Source organism: Labeo rohita, chromosome 10 (assembly GCF_022985175.1).
Source record: "Labeo rohita strain BAU-BD-2019 chromosome 10, IGBB_LRoh.1.0, whole genome shotgun sequence".
NCBI lineage: Eukaryota > Metazoa > Chordata > Actinopteri > Cypriniformes > Cyprinidae > Labeo > Labeo rohita.
In genome coordinates, this window is record NC_066878.1 from 30,863,235 (window position 1) to 30,879,941 (window position 16,707).

The 16,707-nt window shown below is 35.1% G+C and overlaps 1 protein-coding gene and 1 long non-coding RNA gene across 5 annotated transcripts in view; one reads left to right on the forward strand and one right to left on the reverse strand.

The window, feature by feature from the left end:
- edil3b (EGF-like repeats and discoidin I-like domains 3b) overlaps window positions 1–15,079 on the forward strand; it is a 43,425-nt gene extending 28,346 nt beyond the window's left edge. For 2 of the 4 annotated variants that reach the window (XM_051120501.1, XM_051120500.1), the window contains 5 exons: window positions 407–562; window positions 2,825–2,969; window positions 3,051–3,235; window positions 12,231–12,386; window positions 13,666–15,079. In XM_051120501.1, the coding sequence (XP_050976458.1) occupies window positions 407–562; window positions 2,825–2,969; window positions 3,051–3,235; window positions 12,231–12,386; window positions 13,666–13,815 (792 nt within the window). In that variant the 3' untranslated portion in view covers window positions 13,816–15,079. Of the gene's footprint in view, window positions 1–406; window positions 563–2,824; window positions 3,236–12,230; window positions 12,387–13,665 lie in introns of all 4 variants that reach the window. The other 2 variants (XM_051120499.1, XM_051120498.1) reach the window with 1 other exon arrangement.
- Window positions 7,911–12,674, reverse strand: LOC127171702 (uncharacterized). Its single transcript, XR_007828556.1, has 4 exons — window positions 12,585–12,674; window positions 11,339–11,461; window positions 9,219–9,359; window positions 7,911–8,048 (listed from the first exon to the last, which is right to left on the reverse strand). It is a non-coding gene; the product is annotated as an uncharacterized LOC127171702 (long non-coding RNA).
- Window positions 15,080–16,707: the final 1,628 nt, after the last annotated feature.

Genomic DNA, 16,707 nt, shown 5'->3' on the forward strand with positions numbered 1-16,707 from the left:
AAGATTTCGAAAGAAATATGCTCACCAAAGCTGCATTTATTTGTAAAAAAAATACAGGAAAAACTGTAATATTTTCAGTGTGATTAAGCATGATTTGTTTCAAAAATTAAATAATAGACTTTTATATAGTCACTGTACTAAATCCCACCCAGAAAATTATGAAAAAAAAAGTAAATAAATAAACTAATAATAATAAAATAAATAATAAAATAAATAAATAAATTTGTTTTTCACAATGCAAACTTTTACAGCTCAACTTCCACACAACCCCTCTCCAGATGCACAGCCGTCATTGTGTCTACCACAGCAATTTCTGATAGGGACAAATTACGACTCTACAGCCCACAAGGCTTCACTCGTTCATCTTGTGAGCTGAGGCCATCGATTTTGTGCTGTCCCCTCACAGATAAATCTACAGCGGAGGATGAGGGTGACCGGACTGATAACACAGGGCGCCAAGCGAATCGGAAGCCCAGAGTACGTGAAATCATATAAAGTGGCGTACAGCGACGACGGGAAGGCCTGGAGCATGTTTAAAGTCAAGGACACGGATGAGGACGTGGTAAGACGGGGCACGCCGTTCGTTCCAGATGAGATGAGAGAGCCCGGGGGGAATTTTTTTTAAATTAAGAAACTGTCCGCTTAAGAAGTTCTCCTGCCAACTCGCCCCTCTTTCCAGTTTTTATTTTTATCAGACTCTTCTTCTTTTATATATCAGTGAGAAATCTCTCTGTAATGTGGATAAGAACTATTTTATCACTTAAATTTGATTTCATTTTCAGTCCATGACAGCTATTTTTAAAAGTAAGATTTAGTAAGTAAATCTTTTTAAATTAGTAACATTTTGTATGTTTTTAATGCAAGTCCGTTATGCTCAGCATTTATTTGATCAAAAAATATAGAAAAAACATTCAATATTTTGATATATAATTACAATTTAAGATAACTGTTGTCTATTTGAATATATTTTTAAAAAGCATTTATTTGAAATGAAAATATTTTGTAACATTATAAATGTCGTTATTCTCATGTTCGATCAATTTAATGCATCATTGCTGAATAAAAGGATTAATTTCTTTAAAAAAAAGTTCATCTTGACCTGAGAAAGCCATGATTGACCAATCAGAATCAAATACTCTACAGCAAATGTATAACTAGATGAAGTAAGTTTGTCAAGACAAACTATAGGTTGGCTTGAGAAAGCCTAGCCTGAAAGTTTAAAGCAGCTGTAAAAGCTTGAAGTTTTAAACTTTATATAAATAGATTTGATTAATATGTTACGTTTAACAGTATGATAAAGCATCTAGCATGATTAACATGTAGTTAACATGTTTCTAACAAGTTTTTTAGCATGTTTAACAAGTTACTAGCATGATTAGCATGTTGCTAGCATGTTTCTAGCCTGACCAGCAAGTTACTAGCATGTTTTTTAGCATGATTAACAAGGTAGTAGCATGATTAGCATGTTATTAGCACGTAGCTAACATATTTCTAGCATGGTTAGCAAAAAAAAAATAGTAGCATGTTGCTTGCTTGTTTCTAACATGATTAACATATTAGTAGCATGATTAACATGTTATTAGCAAGTTACTACCATGTTGCTAGTCTATTTTCATGATTAGCATGTTGTTAGCATGATTTGCATATTGTTAGCATGATTAACATGTTACTAGCATGTTGCTACCAAGTTTTTAGCATGATTAGCATCTTACTAGCATGTTGCTAGCATGTTTCTAGCATGATTAACATTTTGCTAGCATGTTTTTAGCAGTATTAGTTACTAGCATGATTAGCATTTTGCTAACATGTTTCTAACATGATTAGTGTACTGTTAACATGATAACCATGTTACTAGCATGTTTTTAGCATGATTAGCAAGTTACTAGCATGACTAACATGTTATTAGGATGTTGCTAGCATGTTTTAACATGATTAGCATGTTACTAGCATGTTGCATGTTACTAGTATGATTAGCAAGTTACTAGCATGTTGCTAGCATGTTTCTAGCATGTCTACCAAGTTACTGACATGTTTCTAGCAGTATTAGTTACTAGCATGTTATTAGCATGTTTTTAACATGATTAACATGTTACTAGCATGTTGCATGTTACTAGTATGATTAGCAAGTTACTAGCATGTTGCATGTTACTAATATGATTAGCAAGTTACTAGCATGTTGCTAGCATGTCTACCAAGTTACTAACATGTTTCTAGCAGTATTAGTTACTAGCATGTTATTAGCATGTTGCTAGCATGTTTTTAACATGATTAACATGTTACTAACATGTTGCTAACATGTTACTAGCATGATTAGCATGTTTCTAGTATGATTAGCAAGTTACTACATGTTGTTAGTATTATTAACAAGTTACTGGCATGTTGGCAAGCATGTTCTTATTACGATTAGCAAGTTACTAGTATGTTGTTAGCATGATTAGCAAGTTACTAGCATGATTCTAGTTGCTAGTCTTGGCTAGATTGAGTCTCAAATGATTCTGGAAGTTTAACATTTGAATTTTGACAGTTGAGTTTAAAGAGCCTTGGCTCATTTGAACATTGCGTCAATGTAAGTCTATAGGATTTTTATGTTTTTTAATCTTTTAATCACTGATTTTAATTCATTTTTATGAAAACCATAAGTCGGATCAGTCTGAAAAAAATATAGTACATAAGTCAGATCAGTCTGAAGAGCTGGGCTGAGTTGGGTGGTTCTAGCTTGAAAGTTCCAGAAGTAGCAGCCTCCTAATATTTTTAGTTGTTTGTCATATTGATACATATTTGCACTTTTTGCAATTTTTACAATTTTTATGTTGTTTTACTGCAGATTTTCACCGGAAATACTGATAATAATTCCCCCTCGGCTAACTCCTTCAGCCCACCAATCGAAGCGCAGTACATCCGCATTTACCCCCAAGTCTGCAGGAAACACTGCACACTGCGAATGGAGCTCCTGGGCTGTGAGCTCACAGGTCTGTCTTTTGAAGCGTGCAGTATATTCATTGCCAACAGTGTCATGAGAATTATGTTCACTCTTGCGATTGTTTTTTCAGGATGCTCAGAGCCCATAGGGATGAAAACCGGACACATCCAGGACTATCAAATCACCTCCTCCAGTGTGTTTCAGACCCTGAACATGGACATGTTCTCCTGGGAACCCTCCAAGGCCAGACTGGACAAACAGGGCAAGGTCAACGCATGGACATCAGCCCACAGTGACCAATCCCAGTGGCTGCAGGTGAGACAAATATTAGATATTAGAGATCAGCATATTAGAATGATTTCTGAAGGATCATGTGACACTGAAAACTTGTGTATGGTGATGATAAATCAGCTTTGGATCACAGGAATAAATTACATTTAATTAAAGCTGCAAGCAGTGTTGAAAGTGCCGTTGCACCCGAGCTCGCCGTCACCCGGTGGTTTCAGGAAAACAGCGAATGGTGAGAAATATGCATTTAAAGTGCTAAATATAGGAGGAATATGTCAAAGTCAATTATATGTGCCAAACTTCCTGCTGCCAGCTGGTGGCGCTATGACTATAACTGAATATTGGCATGTAGACGTCTTTAGGCCAGGACATTTATCAAACATATGAAGTTTGGTGCAGATTGCTATGATTGAGTTAGTGTAAACAGGGATGTGATTTTTCCGTATAAATACGGATTTCCGTATTTTCCGACCTCTGAGGAATGATCCATGTGATTCAAGTAGTTCTGAGGTTTTTTTTTTGTTTTGGTTGGGTGGGTGGGGAGATTGAAATTGCGCAAATCGCCTTACACAATTAATTAAACTGCGAAAATATTGTTTTCTAAAACATGGACAGAATGGTTCTGAGAGTGCTCTAAGAGTTCGCGGCACCATCTGCAGGACAGTTAAAAGCGTTCAAATGATTCGAAGCACCAACTGCGAGTAGAATCAGCGCTGAAATTTAAGATTTTGAGATTGCTTAGTGCTGTCATAAAAAAACAGTTGTGATGTAATTATATAATAGACTGTATTCTGACACTCTACGTCTGCTGTTACAGTACTGTTTTTAGTTTTGATTTACTGCACTTGGTTGGAGCTGCTTTGTCATTAGAAATGTTTATAAAATCTGTTGTTGTTTACAAAGAGAAGTTTCAGTATCACATAATCCTTCAGAAATCATTCTAATATGCTGATTTGCTGCTCAAGAAACATTTCTCATTATGATCAATGTTAAAAACAGTTTTGCGGAAACAATACCACTCAAACATTTGTATAAGATTTAAAAAAAAAGAGAGAAAATAATTTATTCATCATGCATGAAAGTGATAAAAAGTGAGTGAAGACGTTTAAAATGATTTCTGTTAATTAAATGCATTAACAAATTTAATTAATATATTTGATAAATGCAAATAAATGCTGTTTATTAAACTTGAAAAATAAAAATCACCATTTCCACACAAAATCAGAAGCAAATTTTCACCACTTTTGGCATGTGTGCAAAGTTCCATGAGTTTTCGCGCATGTTAGGCCTTTAAAAATGCAATATATTTTGGAAAATAGGAAGAAGAAGAAGAAGAAACTGAGCAATTCCAATAGGGTTCTTGCACCACTCGTACTCAGGCCCTAAATATATTAAAATATACAGTTATTTTAACTTATATTTCACATTAGTTCTTCTACTGCATTTTTCATAAAATAAACACAGCCTCGGTAAGCAAACGACATTTCTCCGTCAACACTATTAATCCTGGTTTGTGAAGCTCTGCTTTGGAAATGTGGTGCCAAAGGTGCTTGAATATTTAGCAAGAAACAACCAATCATGAACCAAACAATGCTTGCCTCATTAAATATTTATGAGCTGTAGAAACTTTCCTGTTCACTTTCAGCCTCTGAGGGAGTTAAAATATCAAATAGTAACCGTTTTTAGAGTGATAAACAGACAGTATTATTATTAAAACAACCAGAGAATATTTATGTGGTGATTTTGGGATTTCTAATTGGACACCAAAAGGTTATTTCAGCCAATGGGATCATTTAGGACACCAAGTGGGCTGAATTTGACATAGGGTGGGTGGTAGGATGTGTCATGTGGCATCATCCTTGCTTCGAATACGATTTCAGCCCTGATTTTCCACGCCACATGAATACATTCATCCTCATGCATTCAATACACTGCAGGATAATCTTTCATTTCTCCCATAATCCTTCATATACACCCACAGGTCAGTCTGAGGTCGGATACTGTACCGCCAACATCACTAATCTAACTAAAGCGGCAGGCTGCTCATTGTTTGCCGTTATAACGGACTGTAAATCTGAGCTCTTTTTCGGACCCGAGAGCCATGATGTCTTTAAATGGCTGAGACTGCTTCCAATGAACTGAGATCGGGAAATTGGATCCGAGAGAACAGGCTAATGTATATATTATATTACACCTGCACGCTTGCAGAGCCGAGCCCGGCCGCTCAAACGCTCCTCTGAGATTGCAGAGCTGCTGTGAATGCCGCTCACGTCAGTCCAGGTCAGAAAGCAGAACTCGAGTCCTCATGAAAGAATAATACAGAGAGAGAGAGGCCGTACTGACTGCAGTATAGTTATGTCCCGTTCTGAATGTAGGAAACAACTGTCGATTTTAATAATACACCTGCATTTTATTGTGTAATATGAATTGTCTACACAGTAAAAAGTGATTTTTTAAAAAATGTAAATAAAACAAAGATTAAGTTTGGAGTAAGTTTGACAAGAAAATACTATTTTAGTTTTTTTAAGACTGAATTAAATTTCACATTTGATTCAATGCATTATTTGCCATTTCTTTGTGACATTTACTAACAATTCCTGAGTAAATTTTTTAAGTGCATAAATGTTATCAAATAAGGTATTTCCAAAAACATTAAATGATATAATTTCTAGAATACCAAGTTTAATATTTACTCAGACTAACATGATTTTCCAAAATAAGCAGACATATTTCTGTGAACTAATTTCAATATTGTTCAAACAATTAACAATACAATTATTAATATTTAATAAAATAAAAATAAATTTATTAAAAATAGCTTTTCTATGAGTAAGACTTTATTATATATATATATATATATATATATATAAATAATGTTCAATACGTACAAATTTGCTTATTGCACTTATATGCATGTTTTAATTTCACTATATTTAATATATTTTAATTTACTAAATGATGTATTAAATAATGAGAATTTTGATGTAAATTTTATAGAGTTCTGAAAACAATATAGTGCTGTGTAATTGAATTCTGGTTTGGTTGTGTTCATTATTTTTGCAGTATTGAAATTCAGAGTACTCATTTAATGTCTTAAAGCGATAGTACACCCAAAAATGAAAATTACCCCATGATTTACTCACCCTTAAGCCATCCTAGGTGTATATGACTTTCTTCTTTCAGATGAATACAATCAGAGTTGTATTAAAAAATGTCCTGGCTCTTCCAAGCTTTAAAATGGCAGTGGATGGGTGATGAGACTTTAAAGTCCAAAAAAGTGCATCCATCCATCATAAAAAGTACTCCACATGTTTCTGGGGGTTAATAAAGGCTTCTGAAGTGAATTGATGTGTTTTTGTAAGAAAAATATCTTTATTGTAAACTTTATAAACCATAATTTCTAGCTTCCCGCTAACTGTCGTATGTGTGTTCACGAAAGAGTGGATGATGTAGGATGTAGATGAATGAGGAAGCACAGTGGAGAACAAAACAAAACACTGGTCACAAACTAGAAGTACAAAACAAGGATTTGTAAACAAAAGTGTCTGGTTTTCTTTTGCTGTAAACAAAACTTGGTTCTTGCGAGACTAGAGACTTGAAGCTTCCGCTTTGCCTACATCCTACGTCATCTACTGGAATGCCACTCTCACGTGAACGTGTGTACAACAGTCAGCGGAAGCTAGAGATTACGGTTTATAAAGTTTTGAATATGGATATTTTTCTAACACAAACGCATCGATTCTCTTCAGAAGGCATTTGTTAACTTGTGTGTAGTACTTTTTATGATAGATGGATGCACTTCAATAGATTTCAAAATCTCAACACCCATTCACTGCCATTATAAAGCTTGGAAGAGGCAGGACATTATTAAATATAAATCAGATTGTATTTGTCTGAAAAAAGAAAAAGCCACCTACACATAGAATGACTTGAAGGTGAGTAAATCATGGTGAAATTTTTATTTTTGGGTGAACTATCCCTTTAAAATAGACTTATTTAAATATTTAAACTTACTGTTATAATTAGTCACATGATAAGGTAATTAGACTAATTATATCTAAGTAATTAAGCCTAAATAGTCAAAATTATTGTACTTTTTTTTTTTAAAGAGCCCCTATAACGGATTATGAAAGATTCATGCTTTGGTTTTGGGAGTCCCCAACAACAGGTTGACATGCAGGCAAGGTCAAAAAACACTTTCATTGTCTTATAATATGCATTTAATTTTAAAAAAAGTACCTTTCTTTGCTCAACAACTCCCAGACAATTCGCTCAATGATTCATTTTACCAAACCCCTACTTTGCGTGATACTAATCTGCGGTGATCTGGGTCCAATGACCCAGTCTGTTGTGATTGGTCTACTGCGTGCAGTGAATTTCGGAAACGGAACGCCCATTGCCATTGCGTAGCCCACAGCTCGGTGGTAAACACCCAAATGGCCATGGTATATGTGTTAGCTCAATGCAGAAACTTATTGATAAAGCACCGCAGTTTGTACACCAATGCATTGCTCTATTCTTTATCAGAACTCCAAGTAATAACAACGACAAACATTCACTATTCATCAACACATTTCTAGACAATTGCAAGCGAACAGATATTGCTGTTAGCCAGAGACCTACAAGCTGCGTGGAGCAACGCAACACACACGACTAAATACATATTTTGCATGCTACAGAGTACATTAGAGATAATTTACTCACCCCATGTCATCCAAGATATTCATGTCTTTCTTTCTTCAGTCGCAAAGAATTTAAGGTTTTCCATAGTGGACTTCAGTCGTGCTCAACGGATTTCAAAGGGCTCAAAACGATCCCAGCCAAGGAATAAGGGTCATATCTAGCGAAACAATCAATCATTTTCTTAAAAAAAATAATATTTGTACACTTTTTAACCTCAAATGCTTGTCTTGTCTCTAGCTCTGTGCACTCAGATTAAAGTCAGTTGGGGTATGTTGAAAACCTCCCAACTCATTTTCTCCTCCAACTTCAAAATCGTCCTACATCGCTGTTGTACCTTTTTTTGTAAAGGGTGTTTGACCCTTCTTGCACGTTCACTTTGTAAACAGTGAGTTGGTACTTCTGCAGCAATGTAGGACAATTTTGAAGTCGGAGGAGAAAAGAAGTTGGGAGTTTTTCAACATGCCCTAACTGAACCCTTACGGATTTACCCTCACAGAGCAGAGTACAGGGTCTTCTCGACATGATGCTATCCACAGGAATCCGCTACAGTTTTCCCGGGTCTATGCGCACAGTAACCCTGATAGCACACGTACATCTGGGAGACGTCTATTTGACGTCTGCATTTACATCTGCAAGACGTAGTTTGCAATCTGCAATACGTCTATTGGACGTTTCATTTCAGATGTCAAATAGACGTCTATTAGACGTCTTTAAGATGTTTATGATTTAGAATGTATGTAAAACTGACATCTTATAGACGTCTGCCAGACGTTTGTACACAGCAGATGCTTTCCAGATTAAGAGATCTTAAACAGACATCTTGCAGACGTACGTGTGCTATCTGGGAAGTGGGCGGGCAATATGCTAATGCTACTTAGCATAATGCTATAGTGCACTTTCAGATTTAAAACTTTGCAGGTTGTTTTCACTCACTTAGAGCTGTGTTACACACTGCATGAAAGGTCATTTTCAAAAAACCATAATAGGGGCACTTGTTAGTGTTTGAAATACAGAATTATTTACATAAACACATTGTGGGTGTGGCCAGTTCAATTCAATTCAATTAAACAACTGACAAATTCTGAATTTTGCCAAACTTAACTATCCAGAAATGCATATACCGCATTCAGAAAGAAGCATACTGTAGTTTCAGGCCATACTGTAGTTTCAGGCATCATGTCATCTTATTTTCATGAGGCACGGCTTATTTTAATAAAAGCCAAGTTCATTAATCAGGACTGGCTGTTTTAGCGAAAACAAGAAGCTCCAGAGCATTTAATTACAGCAGCCTTGAAATCCTGTAATATCACTAAAGTAGTAGACTCACAAAATTCAGCGGCCTGAAGACGTTCCTGCGGTGTCAGTGGCGCTGATTAACTCCGGTCCTCCGAGGGGAAACTCTGCAGTGCAGACGAGGGCTGTGATTTAGTCTGGCGTCCATCATCCCATGAAGGGCAGTGAATTCAAGCTGTATTAAACAGATAACAGGTTGAGAGACAGTGCCACCAAAGCAGGTGTGAGATTTGTTTTACCTTCAGACACCTTTCTAGTGATTTGCAGAGGTATAACCTACTTTACAGTGACACTTTTAGACATGAGCAGAGCTGTCTACACTGCAAGCGCCTGATGTCGGATGCCCCGTTTCTATTTTTGCACAGCTGTTCCTGCAGTTTTCCTTTTTTCCTTTTTGTCATTTTATTTTATCACTGCTGAAATCTGTCTTTGAGCTCATGACACCATAACTACAACATTTCCTCCAGAAGCCCATTTCCATTATTAAAAAATAAAAAAGATAAAAAAGTTTTTCTTAGAATCGTAATTTATAACTCAAAATTGTGAGATATAAATTCACAAGGCATTAACTTGCAATTGTGACTTTAAAACTCAATTCTGAGTAAAGGGTCAGAATTGCACAAAGTTAATTTCTTAAGTTGTGAAAAGAGAAATCTGAGGTGTGAAATATAAAAGTAAAAAAAAAAAAGGCAGAATTGTGAGATAAAAAATTGCTGATTACTTTTTTTTTTTTCGGTGGCAGAAACAGAAAAAAGGAATTGCAAGACAAACTCAGAATTATAGATTTGAATTCAGAATTCTGTGGAAAAAAGTCAGATTTGTGAGATTTAAACTCAGAAAAACAGAATTATAATATAAACTCAGAATTTCAAGAAGTTAACTCAGAGCTGAGAGAAAGTAACTCAGAATTCCAAGTTTATATCTTGCAATTCTAAATAAAACAGAGTTGCGACATAAATTCAGAATTCTGAGGATTTAAAAAAAATAATCAGAAATTCTGAGATATAAATTTACAATTCTGTGAAAAAAAGTCAGATTTGTGATATTTAAACGCAAACTTCAGAGAATAAAGTGTGATTTGCGAGATGCAAACTCAGTTCTGAGGGGAAACCACAGAATTATAATATAAACTATACATTTCAGAATGTAAATTCAGAGCTGTGAGTTTATATCTTGCAATTCTGAGTAAAAAAAAGTCAGAATCAGAAGGTTGCCAATTACTTTTTTATTCCATGGCAGAAACAGAAAAAACAGAATTGCGAGACAAACTCAGATTTCTGAAGATAAAAAAATTATGAAGAATTATGAGATAAAAAAAGACAGATTTGTAAGATTTAAACTCAGAATTCAGAGGAAAAAAAAGTCAGATTTCAAAATGTAAACTCAGAATTCTGAGGATTAAAATAATTCAGTAATCATGAGATATAAATTCACAATTCTGTCCAAAAAGTCAGAATTATGAGGAAGAAAGCTGCTAATTACTTTTTTTATTCTGTGTCAGAAACAGAAGGAACAGAATTGCGAGACAAACTCTGAGAATTATAAGAAATTTGGAATTATGAGATATAAGTTTTTGCCTAAATTCTTTGAAAAAAGTCAGATTTATGAGATTTAAACTCAAAATTCAGAGGAAAAAAGTCAGATTTCCAAGACTTGCGAGTTGCGAGACATAAATTCAGAATTCTGAGGATTAAAAAAAAAATCATGAATTATGAGATAAATTCACAATTCTGTGAAAAAAGTCAGATTTGCGAGATGCAAACTCAATTCTCAGGGGGAAAAACAGAATTATAATATAAACTCAATAAACTCAATTTCAAAAGGTAAATTTAGAGCTACGAGAAAGTAACTCAAAAATGTATATCTTTAAAGTTTATATCTTGCAATTCTGAGTAAAAAGATCAGAATTTTGAGAAAAAAAGTTGCTAATTTCTTTTTTATTCCATGACAGAAACAGAAAAAAACGGAATTGCGAGACAAATTCTGAGAATTATGAGAAATTTGGAGTTATGAGATATAAATTTCTGCGTAAATTCTTTGGAAGAAGTCAGATTTGTGAGATTTAAACTCAAAATTCAGAGGGAAAAAAGTCAGATTTGCAAGACAAAAACTTAATTCTGAGGGGAGAAAAAGATGGAATTATAATATACTCACAATTTCAAGATGATTTTGATATAAGTCAAGAGGAGAGTGGTTTTCCTTTGCTGTAAACAAAACTTGGTTCTTGAGAGACTATAATAATTTCACCGGTGTTTCTGCTATGCCAATCTCTTAGTTCTGAGGGGGAAAAAAGACAGAATTATACTCACAATTTCAAGATGTAAACTTGGAGCTGCGAGAAAGTAAGTCAGAATAAGTCAGAAGTCAGAACTCTAAGTTTATACCTTGCAATTCTAAGTAAAAAAATTCTGAATTGTGAGGAAAAAAGTAGCTAAGTACTTCTTTATTCCGTGTCAGAAATAGAAAAAAATGAATTCCGAGACATAAACTCAAGAATTCTGAGGATTAAAAAAAATTGTAAATTATGAGATTTAAATTTAACATTATGTGGAAAAAAGATTTGTGAGATTTAAAATCAAAATTCAGAGAACAAAAAAAGTGAGATTTGCGATATGCACACTCAATTCTGATGGGGAAAAAGCAGAATTATTATATAAACTCAGAATTTCAAAATGTAAAGTCAGAACTGTGAGAAAGTAAGTCAGAATTCTATGTTTGTTTCTTGCAATTCAGAATTTTAAAAAAATGCCATGACAAAAGGTGTGTTTGGTAGCAGAAATTGGCTTCCATAATTTCCTCCACTGACTGACATTCAAAATTAGCTGTGCATGCTGACAAAATTGATATTTCTGCAACAAATATTTCATTGTATTACAGTAATATTTTACTGTTGTGTGGTTTTGTGGAGGGCTCTAAAAAGCATAATATGCGGTTCTACAGTGATATATGTGGGCTTGAATGAAGCGGGACATTGCAAAAGCGTTGTTATCTGCTGTTTTCTTCACAGAAAAGTCTGTTGAAACACTCTCTCTCTCATTATCACCAGGTGGATTTGCTGATTACCACCAAAATCACAGGAATTATCACCCAAGGAGCCAAAGATTTCGGGCATGTGCAGTTTGTCGGCTCCTATAAAGTGGCGTTCAGTAATGATGGAGAGAAATGGTTCATATATCAGGACGAAAAACAACAGAAGGATAAGGTAGGGCACTTGCTGTGTACATCATTTTTTTAATGAAAGTATTGGTTTATTTACTTTCTTTAATGTCTTTTATAAAAATCACTCCACTGATTCTAACAAATAGATGGAGCTTCTCACACAGACTCCGTGAAGGACATGACATCAGCATTAGCCATGAAAAAATTGCAACCTCTCAGCATTTTTATGACAATCTCCCACCTCCAGTTGAAGAATCACCTCCATGCTTTTTATCCAGAGCAGCAACAGCTGACAAGACGAACGCTTTATTCAAACACGAAACTCCGGCAGGAGTCCTTCTGTGGAGAAAACAGAAACAGTATTTTATTCAACATTAAACAAAATACTTTTATTCAGCAAGGATGAATGAAATTGATCAAAATGACAGTAAACGCATTTATAATGTAACAAAATATTTCTATTTCAAATAAAAAAAATCCTAAAAAAGGAACCATGGTTTCCAAAAAATATGAAGCAGCGCAACTGTTTTTAACATTGATAATAATAATAAACATTATTAGAATGATTTCTGAAGGATCATGTGACACTGAAGACTGAAGTAATGATGCTTAAAATTCAACTTTGCATCACAGAAATAAATTACATTTTAAATTATATTCAAATATAAAACAGTTATTTTAAATTGTAATAATATTTAACAGTATTACTGTTTTTACTTTATATTTATTTATAGTTATATTTATAAATAAATGCAGCCTTGGTGAGCATAAATGACATTTAAATATACTAAAAAAGTCATGCAGACGCCACCGCAAATGTTATTATTAAAGCATTTTAATATAATATTTTCAATCACTAGCACATTATTTAAGCCATACAGATTTACACAAGCTGGTGAATTTTTGGTGGATTTTTAATTATTTTTATTTGTTAGTGAACATGAGATGTGTAATATTCCCCTCATGACCCTTTCCGTGCTCCCTCGACACAGAGACACAGTGTTTGTCCTCACACACACGCGCACACACTTTAAGGTCATGAGTGTGGTGGTTGGGGGTTGTTAGTGGTGTTGGCTGGGTAATCTATTCTGACAGCGCTGATAAGAAACAGTCTACCGGAATAGATTCTCTCCGAGGACTAATCTGTGAACGACGTCCTTTAACAAGTGCTATTAAAAGAGCTCGGGTTAAGGGTGTATGAAACGTCTGCTTTATACGGCCTGTTTTAGCGCCACATTATTGTGCGCTTTTAAATGACAACAGAACGCCTGATTCAGCATTTTTTTTTTTAATAACGCGTTGTCCTTCTGTGTCATTGACAGATTTTCCAAGGAAACTTTGACAACGAAACACACAGAAAGAACGTGTTAGATCCGCCGATCTACGCTCGGTTCATCCGGATTCTTCCGTGGTCGTGGTACGGACGCATCACTATGAGGGTGGAGCTTCTGGGGTGTCCGGAGGAGCTGTGAAACTGTGGCACACTTTATGACGGACTGTGTAAAAATAACATTTCTAATGGTGATCTTTCTGATTCGGGAAATGAGAACTCGATGATTGTGATGACTTGGAATGGATTTTTTTTTTTCGCTCTGGAAATTGCCAGAACTTATGATGCTTTTTAAATGTCACTATCACAGTACATCTGACTGCTTTATTTCAGAGTATCATCAGAAATAGGTTAATTGAATTCACTCAGGTCAAAGGTCACATCCTAGAATAGTTCAAGTGTATGATTTCAGCATTTAAGGAGGAGGTGAGAACTGTCGTTGCTATTCTTATGAATTTATGTATATTAACTACTAAATGGTGTCATTTGTAATTTATTAAAATTCTATCAAAGCAAAATCGATGAATGAAAAGTATATGAGAGTGGGGTAAACTGTGCCGCTTGTATTGCGTGCAATGATACAGACTTAAGACTAAAGGCTCTTTCACACCAAGAATGATAACTATATCGATAACTATAATAGCATCCACACAATGCATAATTTAGAATGATTTTATAACTATATTTTCATTGTTATCATTATAGTTATTCTTGCAATTTGAATAAATGCAAAAGTTTGTGCTAAAACTGTGCATTCCAAATGGATATTTCAATATGAATAGATTTACTTTTCAAGTAAAATAAATATGAATATAAATGAGAAAGAACAATTTCCTAATACAAAATTGCATTTTCACAAACCAGCTCCAAAAGGGTTAATATTTTAAATATTTGTACAGCTTGCCTAAAAAAATGACGCAGTTTGTTATATTAAGGGGGTGACACATCTTACCCCACTCTCTCCTATATACATCTGCAGGTAGAATTACTTTAACACGACGTAGCGTTCAGTATTTCAGATATATCCAAACTCAACAGAAACAACTTAAAGTTAACATGAAATCAAAATTAAATGAGTTAATTTTTGTACCATTTCAATCAAAAAATGTCAGAATACAGAAATGAAATTGTATTTACACTGAGTTTCATGTTGACTTTAACTTGATTAAGTGAGAACAAGCCAGCAAATGGTTTCTTTCGTTCCTTCTTTTGTAGTGTTTTTTGAAAACCTGTAAATACAATACAGTATAAAGCAAGAGCAGTTTGGTATAATCATATCTATACTAGCTTTCTATTTCTTCATTGCTGTATTCCTCACTGGACATTTATTAAACAGACCTGATTATACTGTACTATAGTATTACTGAACTCTTAATGGTCATTTTAACAATAAAAATCAAACTGTGAGACCATTCTTGCAAAGTTACAGTTCTTTATTCATTGAGTCTGAATATGTATAAGGACATTTAGTTGCTGTTCTGTTCCGTTTTCGCTGATGTTTTCACTTTGCATACTTCAATAATCACAACAAGCACACAGCCTGACCTTGAGCGCACAATCCCTTACATTTTAAAACATATGCATGGGAAAGTTATCAGGTGAGAACTGAAGTTCCATGTATATTCTGCAAAACGTCTGATTTGTCAAGAACTTTGTATGTTGCTGTTTATTCATTCTGATCCATACCAGTTTGAGATGACCAAACTTCTTAACCAGCATGGACCAGCTAATGACCATAAATGAGCTGCTGGTTTCTTAACAGTTTAAAGTGGTCTACAAGATTTAATTCAGACATTTTTCTAGGCCACCTGACCATCTAAACCAGCTTTGACCAGCTAATGACCATAAATGAGCAGCTGGTTTGTTGCCATTTAAATCAGATCTACCCGTTTCTAGTCCACCTGACTATCTAAACCATCTTGGAACTGCTAATGACCATAAATGAGCAGCTGGTTTGTTGCTGGTTTAAAGTGGTCTACCAGGCTGAAATCATATCTACCTGTGTCTAGTCCACCTGACTGTCTAAACCAGTGTGGACCAGCTAATGACTACAAATGAGCTGCTGGTTTGCTGACTGTTTAAAGTGGTCTACATGGTTGAAATCAGACCTGTTTCTAGTCAACCTGACCATCTAAACCAAATTTGACCAGCTAATGTCCATAAATGAGCATCCGGTTTGTCGCCAGTTTAAAGTGGTCTACCAGGTTAAAATTAGGTCCACCTGACGACAATCTAAACCAGCCTGGACCTGCTAATCCCCATATATGAGCATCTGGTTTGTTGACATTTTAAAGTGGTCTACATGGTTGAAATCAGATCTGTTTCTAGTCTACCTGACCATCTAAACCAGATTTGACCAGCTAATGTCCATAAATGAGCAGCTGATTTGTTGCTATAGCTTAAAGTGGTCAACCAGGTTGAAATCAGATCTACCTGTTTCTAATTCACCATTTAAACCAGTGTGGACCAGCTAAGGACTATAAATGAGCAGCTGGTCTGACGCCAGTCTAAAATGGTCTACCAGGTTGAAATCAGGTCCACCTGACGACAATCTAAACCAGCAAAGACCACCTAATCCCTATAAATAGGCATCTGGTTTGTTGACGTTTTAAAGTGTTCTACAAGGTTGAAATGAGACCTGTTTCTAGTCCACCTGACCATCTAAACCAGCATGAACCAGCTAACAACCATAAATGAGCAGCTGATTTGTTGCCAGTTTAAAGTGGTCTACCTGTTTCTGCTCCACCTGACTATGTAAACCAGCTTGGACCTGCTAATGACCATAAATGAGCAGCTGGTTTGTTGCCAGTTAAAAGTAATCTACCAGGTTGAAATCACATCCACCTTCTTCTAGTCCATCTTTCTGACCATCTAAACCAGCTTTGACCAGCTAGTGACTATAAATAAGCAGCTGGTTTGTTGCCATTTAAGGTTATCTATCAGGTTGAAATCAGATCTTCCCGTTTCTAGTCCACCTGACCATCTAAACCAGCTTTGGCCAGCCAATGACCATAAATGAGCAGCTGATTTGTTG